General features: G+C 56.7%; 1 protein-coding gene across 1 annotated transcript; it reads right to left on the bottom strand.

The window, feature by feature from the left end:
• Positions 1–1266: 1266 nt before the first annotated feature.
• Positions 1267–9916, bottom strand: FAM110A (family with sequence similarity 110 member A). Its single transcript, XM_024200917.3, has 2 exons — positions 9800–9916; positions 1267–4925 (listed from the first exon to the last, which is right to left on the bottom strand). The coding sequence occupies exon 2, from the start codon at positions 4684–4686 to the stop codon at positions 3598–3600; it is 1089 nt and encodes a 362-aa protein (XP_024056685.2). The 5' UTR covers positions 4687–4925; positions 9800–9916; the 3' UTR covers positions 1267–3597.
• Positions 9917–15897: the final 5981 nt, after the last annotated feature.

Below are 15897 nucleotides of genomic sequence, written 5' to 3'. Positions count from 1 at the left end.
GCTGCTTGTGGATGCTCCCAGCAGCCTGTACCCCTGGTGGTCGCTTTGCTGCCCAAAGAGCACGGTAGCTGGGAGGCAGCGATGCCCTCGCACTACACCGGTGCCGTGCAGTGATTTCTTTCGTTCTAGGATGGTGCAACGTGTTTAACTTCACCAGAGCAGGATGGGAGCAGGTCTCCCTCTCTCCCGCTGCACCGGAATCCTTCAAGACCTTTGTAACCTGGGCGCGGATTGGTGCAGATTTCAGAGATGGAGAGGGAAGCTGTCCAACCATGCAGCTTATACCATCAGCACCCCGGTGCCCCCAGCTCTGAGACAAGTGCAGAAGCAGATGGCATGAGCCACAGGGGCTGCAAGCAGCCTATGTGCGTACCGCAGCTCACACGGCAGCCAGCCAACACCCACACACTCCCCCAAAACATGCTTCTGCAGATCCACCGCTGACGGTAAGTGGGGCATGCCCTCCAGCTAGCACAGATGGGGGCTGGCACAGCAGGGCAACACATGCTTTGCCATTAAACATGCACTTAGCAGATTACACATGAAACCTGCTAGGCGTGCCCTGACCTTCTGTGGAGCCCAGCTCCTGGGACACAAGCGCCAGCTAGCAGCCGGGCAAGGGTTAACTGGAAATGAGACCGTGCCTGTTTCCCATCTCTGTCTCTCCTGAGAGACTGCGTGCTCTGCCTGCTCCTTGATTTTCCCTTAAACAAGGGCGTTCCCTTCTCCAAAGGCTCTGTACCGCAGTGGCTGAGCACCCCCCCTTGCAGGCCAGAATCAGCCTGGCAGAGCTGCTCAGGGACTATGGAATTGTGGAGAGCGGCACCTCCCGGGGGCACCATCCCCCTCCGCGCAGGGCCCTCCAACTCCTGCAGGTGCCACTGAGTGACATCCTGCTGCTGCTTTTGGGGGCTGGGCGGGGACCACTGCTGAGCCGGCACAGGCTGGAGCAAGGTGCTAGGGTTTTGGTCACACTCTCCGCTGTGAACAGCGCAGAGAACTGAGAAAGAGGGAGATTTTTTTACTTTGATTTTATTTTCTCCTTCTGATGGGGGCAGGTCCCCACATGCCAGAATGGCCCCTGCCTGGGCCACATACGTACCCCCAAGCTCCATTATTGACTCACTTCGATCCCAGCTGTGGTGAGATCAGCCCAAAAAAGGGGATTATATTTATTCAGCAACCATCCCGCTGCAGGGTGGTCCCCCCGCCAGAGTTATGGGGTGTCCAGCTGGTTTGCAGCCAAGTTCGAACAAAACGAATACAGACCATCCAAAGACAGGACTTTAATAAAACCAGTCAGGCTTTTACAGAACGAACGGCAGCAAATACAGTAAAAATGAGACGAGAACAATACAGAACCATCTTCATAAATAACTGGGGTCAGCAGTCCCAGAACTCTTGGGCTTTTTTGACTGTGGCAGAGGAAAAGAGGTACAAACACACACATATACACACGTAAAAAAACACACACACAGCACGAACCTTGATGAGCCTACACTGAGGAGGTAGATTTTTGCCTTTATGGCTAAGCAGCCGAGTCTCTTGCTATTTTCAGCCTCGCTGCCGAGCTTTACTGAGCCAGCGCTGGCACGTGGTACCGTCCCTCCCACGCTACTGTATTGCCCTGCGTGCGCTTTCCAGCTGGGGTAGGAGGTTATATTGCTCTCCCCCAGGCAGTTCAGAAAGCTCCCGCCAATCTACACTCGCTCCCAAATAGCTCCATGCGGCAGGCAGTTATCCATGAGGAACGTCTCTGCTGGGGCATGAAATCAAGACGCACAACATCACCGGGATGTTTGTGATAAGACTGTTTCCAGTGGAAGGAACTAGTAACCCCCCACAGAATAGTTTTCCTATTATACGTCACTTACAAGGTACACTCCCCACCCCACCCCAAACACACACACACAAGCATCTCCCCAAGGATCCGCTCTTCAAACGCAAGCTGGCTTCCAGTGAAATGTACACAGAGCTACAGCGAAGTAGCAGCTGCAAAAAGAATGAGTCGGGCAGCAAGATAAAAGTACAACAGAAAGGGGACGTTCAGGAGGGACAGCTCTGAGTCCCGGCGCAGAACAGCATGCCGCTCGGGCTGTCCGTTCAACGAGCAGACCCGGCTGTTCTTTCCACGCGTTTGTTACAATCGCCCCAAGCTCGCAACCCAGGGATTCTCCTATAAACACCCATTTCCTCCTCCCCACAAAAGAGCTTAACTAATGTGAGTTGGGAGAATTCAGTCCCCGGGAAAACTTGTGCAGAGGGGGGCGACGTTCTCTCGGTAACTGAAGCAGTGATCTCCGTGTAGAGCAAAACAAAACCAAAATTAAGTTTCATCTGGATCAAGCTGCCTCCTAAAACTGCTTTGTCTCTGAACTCCTGTGGGAGCTATTAAGGCTGAGCAGAAAATACAAAGACTTGCGGTCTGGGGGGTTTCAGAGGCCCCCCGAGGTGACCATTTGAGGGATGGATAGCGTGGACACTTCACGCCGAAGGCACACCAGGCCTTGCGGAAGCACAGAAGTTGCACGATGTGCCGGACGGTGGCTGCTCATTCGAGGCACCACGAACTGGGGTGACACAAACTGGCTCCTAGGGTGCAGGAGACGCACTTCTGATGCTACCGTTAACCGGAGCTCTGCTAACGTGGCCGACCCAGCTAAGAACATTCCCGCTAACACGGCAGGAAGGGGCAGGCTCCGCACAGCTGGAGGGTGCAGTCCAGGGTGGGGTAAAAGTCTTAGCACCAGATCCCCCGGGTTTCTGGCAGCTTGTGGCAGAGCCTTTGTGGGGGTTGTGTTTGTGTTGTGCATGCAGGGCTGGAGAAAAGCCCTCCACTGCGACAACCAGACCCTCAGCCGCACTGCAGGAGGCGGGCGTGTGTTGGCTGGGCCATGAGCTGCACAGATAGTCCCCTGGGCTCACCCACGAGGTGTGTACACACGTGTGTTCCAACCGCCTCATGATAGCGAGGGCGTTTACAGTCCTCTTGGCGCGGTCTCAGTCAACTGATTCCTAGGCCAGCGCGGGCAGGTGCCAAAGAGGATCAAGGCAAGCAGGTGCAAGCCAGCCCTTTGCCCTCGCACTGGCTCACGGGGGACGATATTCCAGGCTCTTTATTAATAGCCTGCATATTTACAGGATCAGTTCCTATTAGGAAGGAAACCCCTTCCCAGGGCCAGCTCTGTTGAGCGAGACAATGTGCAGCCCTGCAGTAACTCCCGAGAATATTGAACATCCCTACTTGTGCTGCCAGGCTGGTCCCGCTCCTCCCCTTGGCCCCCGTGCCAAGGAAACGCGCCCTCTCTCTTCGCTAGGGCCTTGCAACTCTTGGAAGTTCTCGGCTTGGCGACGTCTCGTCGCTGCAGGGACTGGATCTCTGAACGCCGCGGGCCAGGGGTAGGGTAAGGGGCTGGGAGAGGCCAACAGGGGACAGGGACTAGAGTTAAAGGATGCTCTATCAGTGAGACTCCACCATAGGGTGTTTCCCAGCGGGACCAGACTGAGTCATGCAAGAAATTAAAACACCCCCTTGTACATCACACACACACACACTAAAAGGCTTTGCTATCAGAGTTCGTGGCATCCATGGAGTCATTATACGTTGGATACCTTTTGGGGCTCTCTGGCTTGCCGTAGTCCGTACAGCCACTTGATCACCCTGGCATTGCGCTCGATGACGGAGATGCCATAGGGCATGCGCTCCGCCTGCTTGTCCTCCAGGGTGGCGGCGCTGCGCTGGGAGCGGGCGCACTCCGAGCTGGCAGTGCTGACGCTGTGAAACTTGATGGAGACGATGTCCGAGCTGGCCCGGGCAAAGTGCTCCACCCCTATGTCCCTGACCTCCTCAGGGTCCAGCCCGCAGTAGTTGAAGAAGCGTTCCAGGTCGGCCGTGGCCCGGGAGTACCTGTCACTCAGGTCGGACTTGGACCTGTGCAGGAGAGTCTGCCGCTTGGCGCTGTCTGTCCGCCTGTTGTGGGGGCTTCTATTTGGTGAGCTAAGGGAGCTGGCAGAGGGGATCCTGGCCTTGGCGGGTGAGATGGGCACAGGGGTGACCTGGATGGTTGGGGTCACCCTGTCCCGACGAACCCCGCAGGGCCGGACATCCACTCTGCGCACGGCCACCGTGCTGGAGGGCTTGGACGTGACGGAGCTCTCCGACAGCTTGCTCATGCCATCCGAGGGGCCCTTCCTCCTCTGCACAGCGGGGTGCCCGCCCCGCTCTTTGCCCGGGGGCTCCCTCGTCTCTGCTCTCCACTTGTGCTCCCGGGGGCTCTCCGACTTGGGGAAGGGCAGGGGGCTGTCACAGATGTTGATGAGGTTGTTGAGGATCTCCAGGTTCAAGGAGGTCTTTGGCCCACAGGCTTCCGCCCTGCGGCCCCCTTGCGGGGTCTTGCGGCTGGGCGTGAGCATGGCTCTCCGGACCCCCGGGGTGAAGAGGGGCTGCTTCAGGAGTGGCTTCACCGGCTCCTGCTTGGTGCTGGCAACCTGCTGGCTCTTCACATACTTGGCTTTGTCCGCCTCCAGCCTCTCCACGGCGCTGGGCTTCTTGGCGCCGGTGGCCGCCTGCCGGCGGAAGTACTCGGGCCCCTTGTTGAGGATCCGGAATGGCATTGCCGAGGTGAAGGGCGCCGTCACCGAAACCCCCTTCATCACGTCCCCAGCCTGGAGGGTTTCCACGGGCATGCTGCTCAGCTGCTGCACGCCCCCAAGCTGCTCCTCCGCACGCCGCCCACCCCGCTCGCCGTGCCCTGGGCAGCAGTGTCCATCAAGGGTCACAGGCCCCCCAGGCCTGGGAGCGACGATTAAGGCTGAATGTCAGTCCCGGAAGCAAAATCCCTCTGCTCTTCCAGAGGAGCTCAGACCGACGAGTCCAAGGGGCCGGCAGCCTTGGTGGGGTCTGCCCCGGGGTCACGCTCCACTCGCTGCAAAGAAGGGAACAGAGATGAGTAGACAGCCGAGAGCGGGCAGGAGCGGGCGGCTTCCCCACCGAATGCTGCTGCCTCCTGCTTCTGCCAGCTCAGCCAGACAAAGGCACTGGCAGGCCCGCCGTCTTCGCCAGGAGGCGGGGGAGACCCGCGCTGGGCTTCCTATTTCAAGGCACAGGCCCCGCCCCCCTTCCAGCCAGGTCTCTCCCCCCAGCCAATGGACAGAGGCAGAGACACTTCAAATAGAAACCTCCACCAATCGAGGGAGAGCGGCTCTAGACAACTCCTTGAATGAAAAGAGGGGAAGGAAGGAGGGGACCAAGCAGTTACAGTCTAGCCCCTTCTCCTCCCTGGCCCTCAGCCAGGCTTCCCCCGCCCACCCCACCATCACCTGCCCTCTTCCCATATGGGATGCCCAGCCGACCCCCTGTGCCCCTGCCCCTTGGTCTGCTGGGATGCCCCAGGCATTCCCCCCACCCTCCCCGGGGAGCTGCCCACGAGCCACAGCCATCTGCACGAAGGAGATTGACATGATATCAGTGGGGGATGTGAAATAGCATCCCGTTGAAACAGGGAGGGCTAAACACCCAGCATCCAGACCCTCCAAAGGGCGGGATCTCCCCCGCGGCTGAATGGGTGAGACAGGGCCCCAGAGAACAGAAAGGGCCCTTGCCCAGACAGCTCTTTAAACCGTCCCAGGATCTGCAGAGGCGTCTCTCACCTCCCAAGCAGAGACTGGGCTCAGACCCCTGCCCCCGGAGACCAGACGCCCTCCCTTGCTGATGGGTTGGGCAGCCCCCCGGGAGTTCTGTGCTCCTCTCTCCCCTGCATGTCCCAGGCTGGCCGTACGGGACGTGTGGTGGAAGCATCCCATGCTCTCCAAAGGGGACAGCGATGCTCAGCCTGATGGCCGGGCCGGGCTGGCCCATCTGGAGCCACAAGTGTGAGGGAACGGTACTGCGGGGGGGGGGGGGGCATGACCTGGCGCCGCTGCACGCACCCCGGGCAGCCGGATGCTACGCCAGGGAATCTCTACAGGAAGCCTCTCCTCTCCTCCCCACGCTGTCACAAGGCCAGGGCCTCAGTCTGGGGAAGGGGGCTACAGAGAGGAGCTGCTGTCTGCCAATGATAAGCACACATGTGCCGGGCTAGGAAACACAGCTCTGAGACAGCCATGTGCCTCCCCTGCAGCGGGGCAGCCAGTGGAGAGCTAACGTCAAGGGAGCCCACCCACGCTTTTGGGGATCTTGCTGTGAACACATGCCGAGCACCCAGAGGCCTCCGGGGTCCACTCGGTGAGTGTCACCCTCAGTGCGACTGTTGGGGAGAGTTGCTGTGGTGAATCCTTGCATGCCCGGACCCGCAGGGAGCAGGGGCTGAAGTCACGGAGGCCAGAGGTGGCTGGAATTTAGGGGGAGGGGACGTATAGAAGGAGCCAGGCGAAGGACCCTCGTTACTTTGCACAGAACCCTACAACGCCTTGGAGGAGCAGCCCTGAGACAGCTCAGACGTTCCACAGACACATACGCACACAGCTCCCCGCACTCCCTCCAACACAGTGCTCCGTAAACTGGAGGCTTCTTTCTTTCCACCGCCCTCCCCTCCTTAATCCTAGTCGAAGGGGCATTTTAAACAGCTTACAACTGCTCCTGTCTCTCATTAGCCACGGGGATTAGCAACGGGCAAAGCTCAGAGGCTCAGCGATTCGCACGGGAAATGCACCGGGAGGTCAAGCTGCTCACTGGAATATCTTGGGGCTGGGAAAACCTTGGCAAGGCAGCCACGCTCCCAGCCCCTCAGCACATCCGGTCCCAGCCAAAGTGCAGGAGAAAAGGACTGGTCAGGGAACTCTTCCGGAGCTCAGAAAGGAGATGTGGTATAGCTCTGGACGGGGGTTCAGAAGGGCACTGTTTTTTACCCAGGTCTGCTTGCCCATTCTGGCAGATGACAGTTGGGGACTGGGAGCCAGGAGCTCTGTGTTCTGCTGCAAACACTCCCCCTGTGTGACCTCAGTCTAGTGTCACTTCACCTCCCTCTGCCTCCATCTGCACCATGGGGATAACAGACAAATGCATCTTCGCTTATCTGCAATTTCCTGGTTCATACATCAGTGACAATGAGCCTGCTTGAAGCTTGGGCTCGAACCAGAGCTGTCAGTCACCAGCAGAAGGGGAATGCCCTACCCCGAAGAGCCTGACAGCTGAGACTCAAACACCCACAGCCAGGATTACTAGCCCCTGAAAACTAGTCTTTCCGGCTTCAGAATGAGGAGCCAATCTCCTCTAGCAAGCACGAAACCCAGCCCTGGAGTGCAAAAAAAGGGAGCCTTGTAGAGAACTTAGAAGTGGAATTAATTTTGCTTTGGAGGCAGAAGGAACCCAGTGGGCTCTGCAGGGGCATTCCCTGCCAGCTAGCAAATGCCAGGTCTAGTTCTGCCCCCAAGCTGCAAGCCAGCTAGCCGACACAGCAGACTGAAGACCCTGATGGTTAGTTATCCAGCTGTGGGAAGAGCTTTGAGATCCACGGGTGAAAGACACTATAGAGAATGTGAAGAAATGAACCTCTCTGAGGTCGCTCATGCTTTCCCTAAACTGCAGCTTGCAGTCCGACTGGCTAGGAGGCAGGGGCAAACGCCCCGCGACCAGATGGGCACCCGGAAAAGCGACTGAGCTTCCACACGCAGAACTAGAGCAAGGCACATCTCGCTATACCCCCTGGCTCATCACAGGAACAGTTGTGAGAAGCTTCCAAACCAGTCCGAGCCATTGCCAAGGGGGTGCTCGCTCCGTGGGTGGGAAGGGGAGGGTAATGGTGCCCCAGGACCAGTGTGGGCCCCGGAGAGTAGAAGGCATTTCGCTATCACTTCCAGAAGCACTTGGGGACTAAAATGGGGAGGTGGGGGGGGGGGAGCCATGGTAAACAGACTGAACACTTTTTATTGAAATAGCTAAAGCCAGGAGATGGGCAGCGTCGGTCGTGCACATGATCCAGGGTACCCATTGCGGCTATCAAGACACACTAATCTCAGCCTCTTGGCTCTCAGTCTGCAAATACATGCAAGGCAGCCCTCCTGAATGGCAACGGCGAGCCGCGAGCCCGGTCAATGGCTTATCCCACCGAACAAAGTCTCGCCCTTGGGCCTGTGAATAGATAGAGAGAGCGGGCGCTGACGCGCTCCACGGGTTACGCCCAGCAGGAGGAGCGACCGCCGAGGGCGGCTGAGAGGTTTAACTCAGTAATGTCTGGGCAGTGCTTTGAGAAGGAGACACAAACCATCGGGATATTCCAGCCCTACATTCACTGAGCCCAGCTGTCAGCAGCGTCCCCAAGGCCTCAGAGCCGGCATCTCCCTCTCGTCCAGAGCTAATAGGCGCAGTGGGAAAAGAGGCACCAAAAGCAGTCGCAGGCCTGTGAAACGGGGCCCAGAGCGCCCCGCTGCTGACGTGGCCGTGACTCGCCCCCCCCAGCAGTGAGCAGCAATCAAAGCGTGGGGCCCTCCCCCACCGTGAGTGCCCTGTGTCGGGCACTTCAAACCACTTGCAAAAGACAGGTCCCCTTCCTCCCCCCTCGTCTGTGCACTTCACTGAACCGCACGGAGTTGCACAACCTCCCCATGAACCCACAGCAAACACACGGTCGTCACCGGCGGGCTGGGGAACTTTCCCCTCCAAGTCAGGGGAGTTTTGCCACAAGCACAATAACCGGCCCCCCTTTGGCTGCCTAGATTAGCCCGTTACTACCCAGCCCCCCAACGGCAGAGACTGCAGCCTGATCCTGTGCATTGGCCACACTGCTGCTGGGCAGGGGGGAGAGGGGAGGAGGAAATGTGAGAGAGGGAGGTGTGACCCTGCAGATAGAACCACATCCCGGGGATGCTCCCCTCTGCTCGAGCCAGGACGCTGCCCTCCATTGTGCTCTTTCCAAACTAAGACAATCAAAGGCCCGGTCAGTGCTGCTCTGTCACAGTCCCCTTTCTTCCTTCAGCTCCCACGCAGCCGGCTCCTGGTTACTCCACCTTCCTTTGAACTTTCAATAGGCCCTACATTTTTTCCCGCACACGCCACCGAGTTAAGTGCCGACTGCGTCGGGTTGGTTTCGTGTTCAGGAAGCAGGTTGCCCACGTCAGTGGACTGTGAGATCGTAGGGGTCGGGGCAGTGTCCCACCTGCCCCTCTACCACCACCGAGCTTCTGGTCACCCTCCCTCAGCAATCCGATCCTTTCCGGAGCTTCATTTCTTTTACCTTCCAGCAGAGCCAGAGAGAGAAAGCCCTAGGGCTTGATTCCCCTCTCGCTCTGCTGTGACCCCACTGAATTCAGCGTGTCACTCCCAATTCACACCAGCGTTAGCAAGAGAAGGATCAAGCCCTGCCAGCGGGTTTAGACACTCTGGCCATGTCTACACTACGGCTGTAGCTCTGTGACATAGACACTTCCTACATCGATGGAAGGGGGGTTTTCCGTTGAAGTCGTTAATCCGCCCCGAGGGCTGGTAGCTAGGTCAGTGGAAGAATCTTGCTGACAACCTCACGCATCTACCCCAGGGGTTAGGTCAACCCAACTACAGTGCTCAGGCGTGAAACCTCACACAGCTCTGAGCGATATTGCTAGGTCGGCCTGTAGACCAGACCTCCTCTAAAACCCTGCCCAGTCCATTGGGCAGGTCCCCTGCGCTTCACACGGATCTGGGAGCTTTGCAAAGAAGCGGAAGGAATTGTCCTGTAGCCTCTGATCCTAACTGGAAATGCTGGACTGCCTGTCTTGGCTCGGGCCTCCTGAAAGCCCTCTGCCATTGCAGGAGCCTGGTTCCGCTTTGGGCTGCAGCCGGGCCCTAGGCCCCAGGGAGACGGAACAGCAAACACCAGTAACTTACCAGTTGTACTTTCTTTCCCCCTTGTGGCTACAGCTGGATTCCAGAACACCAGCCAGCCGGCTCCACCTGAGGTGTCTCTGGGGCTTCCGCTCTCTGCTGCAGCAGCAGCTCTACTAACCCAACCGCTCACCTGGAGGGATCAAGTAACCTGCTTGCACAACTTCCTGTTTATACTCCAAAGGTGGGGTTGGCAGGAACGGGAGCCTATGCACAGAGCACACTCCTGGGCGAGCAAACCACCCCCCTGCACTGAGCCTGCAGTGACCTGATCGGCAGGAGGGGGCAGCTCCAGACACACCACAGCTGATTTAGCTGCACGGAGTTGTTCGCCTTACTGTGTCACTAGCCCATTTCTGCCTTGCCCCCAGGGGCGCTCTCTGCCTCAGTGTCTAGCACCACATGGGGGGGGGTCGGACTCCCCAAGGAGGAGACGACCTGCCAGCTGATCCACTTCCAGTGCATTCACCGTCTGGTGACTTCAGACCCACTGAACCTGAAAAGACAGAAGGCTGCCCCCCCCCCACCCCCATAGCCCGAGGGGAATCCCGCCACATGACCTGGAAAGAGCTAGGCGTGTATGGGGGTGGGGGTCCTAGCAGGCACACTTACAGATGGAGCATAGACAGTCCCTTCTCTGACCCTTGGCTTTTTACAGCCCCCGCCCCAAGGCAGCCAAAGGAAAGAGCCACTCAGTGCAGAGAGCACAACCCCCAGCTGGTAGGTGACATGGCAGAGTGATTGCTGAGCTAGGGAGGGGAAACATAGGCAAGACTCTCTGTGGGGCTACCCCTCCTACAGCCCCGCAGAGAGGGAGGATGCGCTGTTTGGGGTATGGCCCTGCGTCGCTTGGGTACACTTTCCTCAGATGCAGCTGGTTAGTTATATTATGGTAGCGCTCAGAGACTCCAGCTGAAATCAGAGTCCCATTGTGCTGAAGGCTGTACACAAACACAATAAGACACGATCCCGGCCCTGCCAAGCTTCCAATCTAAACAGACATGGAAGACAAAGCGTGGGAGGGGAAACAGGCACAGAGGGGTGAAGTGACATGACTAAGGTCACATACCAAGTGGGTGGCAAAGGCAGAAATGGAACTAGGTCTCCTGGCTTTCAGATCAGTAGCCTATCCACTAGGCCATGCTGCCTCTCAGCTACTACAGCGGGCACAAATTGTCCTGGGTGGAGAGACAGATTCTCATGGGACAGATCACAACCCTGCTTCCTCGACTCTGTTATAACCACACCAGACTGCGGCGCCTTTCCACTGCCTTCAGGTGGAGTGGGGAACCAAACGTCTGCAGATCAGGAAAGGCATGATCTGAAATGCCAGCTCTCCACGAGGGGATCATTAGTCAGACCATTCTCTGCAGCCCTGATGTGGCCTCTGCCAGCCAGGAATCTCGAACCGGAATGATTGCCGTCTCACAACACCGAGCACGTTCTTGGGTGCTCTAATAATAACAACAATCATCGCTGGCATTGCATCCTGTGAGTGAGCCTCATTATCCCTATTTCACAGATGGCAACACTGAAGCACACAGAGACTGACTCACCCACATCACACAGAGCCTGGGAACCCCGACTCCTAGTCTTCTGCCTTTAGAGCAACCATCCCCGTCCCTTATTAACCTCCTCCTCCTTGCTGAAGAGGTACCTGCAGGTAGGCAAAGATTGCAGCAGCATCCTGCCCCCAATTCTCCATCTGCTGGAAACGGTCCTGGGAGAGAAATTGGAGGAACCAGCAGAGAGAGAGAGCAGACCCTTCCCCACGTCCTGCCCTGGCTGTCTTCTCTTTCCCACCACTCCCCTGGTGGAGGGACACTTCATCAGGTCAGGAGTCTGAGCAAAGGGGGTCAAGGCCCTTCCCATCTCCCCGAGGGAGCCAAGATGCTACACACAGAAGTGGAAGATACCATCAGGTTCAGGTGAACCCGTTTACACCCGCGGGAGGGCACAGAAAGGACAAAGCCAAACAGGTGGGCCGTGGAATTCTTAGCCACGTGAAGCTCACGTCAGGAGGTTTTGTGCTGGCTGCACCGTAGGTCTCCAGCATTGTTATTTGTTTCCGACCAAACAGGTTTTCCAGGAGGCGAGATCTTCCCCTTGCTTGGGATCCACAGCCACACAACTCTACATTCTTGTAGCTGGACAGAAGCCAGCCTGGGCACCAACTGCAGAACAAAGATCACATTTGAGCTGAAGAGGGGAGGGGCGTGTACAATACAACTAGTTCTCTGTACCACCAGCAAATAAAACGCAATGCGAGCGCATCAAACGCCAACCGCCCAATCCCGTGCCTGGGGAGGGGGAGCTAGGCAGGCATTACGGCAGACTGACCTTCCATTTCCCTCAAGACATGGCTCATGTCCATGCAGTGCCATGCTGAGCCGCAGGGTCCCTTGGCAAACTCCAGGGGCACAACTGGGAGTGCTCCTGGGGGGCAACGTTCTACATTTTTAGTGCATCTCCCTCCATTTGGGGGCTGTATTTTGCAGACTCTGCCTTTTCCTTTAGAAAGAGAACGCTGCCAGCTCTGCCCCAGCCCAGAGAACCTTCCCGGGAGCTGACTCAGACCATTGTCTCCAGCTACACAACAGGAGCAGGGAAAGGTGTGGAGCTCTGCCGCCCCACTTCACCTTACCAGAGCTTTAACGTCACAGCCTCACCGGGGCGGCTATGAAATGATGAGCTTATTAAGCAACAGCAGCCAAAGAAATCAACATGTGGAGCTGGGGGGTTTATTGAAAAGCATTATCGTGATGAGTCAACCCTCCTTTCCTTGTTCTGGGACTTCGGAGAGTTTTAGGCACAATACAAGTTGATCGGGTTTTTTCCCTGGCCCTTCATCCCTAGGATTTTCTTTGTTTCCCAACCTCCTTCCCTCGCTAGCAATTGTAACGCTTCCAGTCACTGATGGCACTGGCTCCCTGTCTGCAGGAAGACTAAAGCTGTCGGCCGAACCAGCTCGAGAGTTAAAACCCTCCACGCTCAGGCCTGGTCTACACGAAAAAGTAGGGTCGACCCAGCTACATCACTCAGGGGTGTGAAGAATCCACATTCCTGTGCATTCTAATTAAGCCAACCTAACCCCTAGTGTAGACAGCGCGAGGTCAACCGAAGAATTCTTCCATCGACCTAGCTACTGCCTCCCAGGGAGATGGACTACCTCCACCAATGGGAGACCCCGTCTACACTGCATGGCATTGTCTACACTGAAGCACTACAGCGTCGTCGTTTCAAGTGTAGACAAGCCCCCACATAGCTCAAGTATGTCTACCCGTGCTGCAATCACACCTCCCGACTGCAGTGTAGACATACCATTAACTGTTCACACCTGAATCAGTGAATCGAATGAACATGTATTCCCAGAGCACTGCACTGACAAGTAACTAAAAAGGCACCTTCTTATTCAATGGAACTGCTCCCTTGTGCAGCCAGAAACACACGTACTGAATGCAATGACCAAGGCCAGCACAGCTCTGGGGAGGGAGCAGGGGTCTAGCCTGCCTCATGCCTCATCAAGAAAATGATTTACAAAGTCCCTGTTGCAGGGTCTCATTCTGGCCTCAGGTACAGTGCATTGAGGCTGCACAGCTGTAACTGAGCACAGAAGCTTTTGTCTGTGGTGAGATGTGAGAAGTCAAGAACCCAGCTTGACTTTCAGAGCCCGGGGCCGTTTGTGGGGCTGGCGGTTAGAGAAAAGAGATTTTTATTTGTAAACTTGGGTAAGGATGACCTTGAAAATCACTGCAGGACAATGAAGGTGAAGCCCTATTATGCCATTTTTAAGAGTCAAACTGCATTTTAAAAACAGAATTCTAGATCATGTAAATAGTCCTCCAAACCAGATCAAGTAAACCTGGGTTTAGCCCTATTTTAGACACAGCAGAGACAAGCCAACTGCCCACGGAGTCACAAAGCAGACGCATATTATCTCTGGAGCCTCTGCAATGCCTCATCCGCTTTATGGTCTGAATGAGTGGAAAACACATCATGGCTTGGCTCTCCCATTTGGCTGTCCAATGTTGCATCATCTGAATTGTTCCATACTTGCTAAAGCTATACTATTGATTGTCTGCAGATAGGGGCACAGACTTAGTCATACTGGATCAGCCCATCAATTCGGTCTTCTGCCTCGGGTAAAGTTTGTTACCTGACACATCAGAGAGAGGTAAAAAAATCTCCATAAAGGGCCTACCCGTCATGCAGTTCTGGACATGAAGGGGAATTCTTTCCTACCCCTGCAGGAGCCGGCCCTGCTTCTCTCGCTGTTACTTGCGGAACTCACCTTTTTATCAGTCGCACAATTGTCCAGGCCTTTTCAAAGGCCACCACAGCATCTGACACTCTGACCTTCTGGCTGATGATACCTCTGCTTTCACTGAAACATGCAGCAGTGGGAGATATCCCCCGTGGCTTTGGGGCAACCTGATAAACTGCATTTCCCAGCCCTTTCTGGAGACCTATCCCCCTCAGAAAATCAGAACCAGATGTAACCAGAAACAAGACCAAGAACTGATCCCCTCCCAGCTGCCAACCAGTGTCCAGCACCCATGGGTCAGACACCCTATGCCCCACTAATACCCAAAACCCTGGGGCAAAAGGACACCTCCCACCTGACCCCTCTCAGGATTCCCTACCATGTTCTCCTTACATTGCCAGTGCCCTTTGAGTGCAGCTCATCCCATTGTCTCACCCTAGGTACAGAGTCCGTTGGCCCTGATATGGACACACCCAGCCTGGGGTCCCACACTAGGGCTGGTGATTGGGAAACGGGCTCCCTACTACCCTAGGATCAGGATTAGGGGCTCGTAGGGCTCGAAACATTAATATCACTCCCAAGCTACCGCCTCCAACAGGGGCTCTGGGATTTCTCTTCCCCCTCCCGCCTCGCCTGGGGAGAGGGGCTCTGGGATGCCTCCCTAGCCCCACCACCACCCGCGGGAGGGGGTACCCTCCCCCCGCCGACCAGGGGCCCGGAGCTCCGCACACAGACACTCCACTTCCAGGGGAGAGGAAGGGAGCCCCGGCCCCTTGCTCCCGATGCCCCCTCCCCGGCCCGTCTTACCGCAGAGCGGAACACTGGAGGGGGGACAGAGGGGTAGCAGAGGCTGCTGCGGGTCCCAGACGCTCCAGTCCCTTCGACCCCACACGCCTCCTTCCCATTGGCTCCGCCGCCGCCATTCGAACGTTGCGCGGCTGGGGTCGCTAAGCGACCGCAACTGGGGACTTTATGAATGAACCAGGCGGGGGCTGTTCGGTGGGGTCCCCCCCCAGGCAGGGGTCCTGCTTCTCCCCCCTCCAGCCACAAGGTGGGCTCCCCTCCCCTCCCCTCCATTCTTACTGTGGGAACGATCCCCCACCACGGTCTACACACAGCCAGCCAGGGGTCCTGCTTCCCCCTGCCACCTGGTGGGAGCTACCTGCGTCCCCTCCCCCCAGCCAGACAGAAAGGGGTGGGGGGAGCTCGCCCCGCAGCAGCCAATGGGGAGTCTGGAGATCCCTCTGCTTCAGACATCATCAAACATTTCAGAACCTCCAGAAAGTTCTGATTTGAGTTTGGTTCTAAATATGGGCGAAAGTTCCCGCGGAGGAATTTTTATTTTAGCCAAGCCAGTTCTCCCAGCCCAGTCTTACACCCAGTAAACTGCACAAGACTTCACAGATGTCCTAAGCGCAGATTCAGAATGAAACAACCGATTGCATCCCTGAATGCCAGCCAGGGCATGAAACAGTTATGGAGCCTGCCCCCACGTCCTTGCACAGCGAGCCGTCTATACAGAGAGACCAAAGCAATTCTGTTGGACAGGATTAGGGTGACCAGATGTCCCGATTTTATAGGGACAGTCCCGATTTTTGGGTCTTTTTCTTATATAGGCTTCCATTACCCCCCACCCTCTGTCCCAATTTTTCACATTTGCTGTCTGGTCGCCCTGGACAGGATAATGCAGGGGCTGTGGAGTGGCCGTGCAAGGAGACTCTGCCGGCTGCATGCCACACAGCTATTTTCCAGGGCAGAGCTGGATAGTGAAGAGATGGAAGCAGCTTTGGGTCTGGGACTATATGGATCCAAAACCCAGGGGTAGCGTGTGGCTGCT

Source organism: Terrapene carolina, unplaced genomic scaffold (assembly GCF_002925995.2).
Source record: "Terrapene carolina triunguis isolate 2854851 unplaced genomic scaffold, T_m_triunguis-2.0 Scaffold130, whole genome shotgun sequence".
In the NCBI taxonomy this organism is placed as follows: Eukaryota; Metazoa; Chordata; order Testudines; family Emydidae; genus Terrapene; species Terrapene triunguis.
This window is presented reverse-complemented; position numbering and strand designations above follow the sequence as displayed.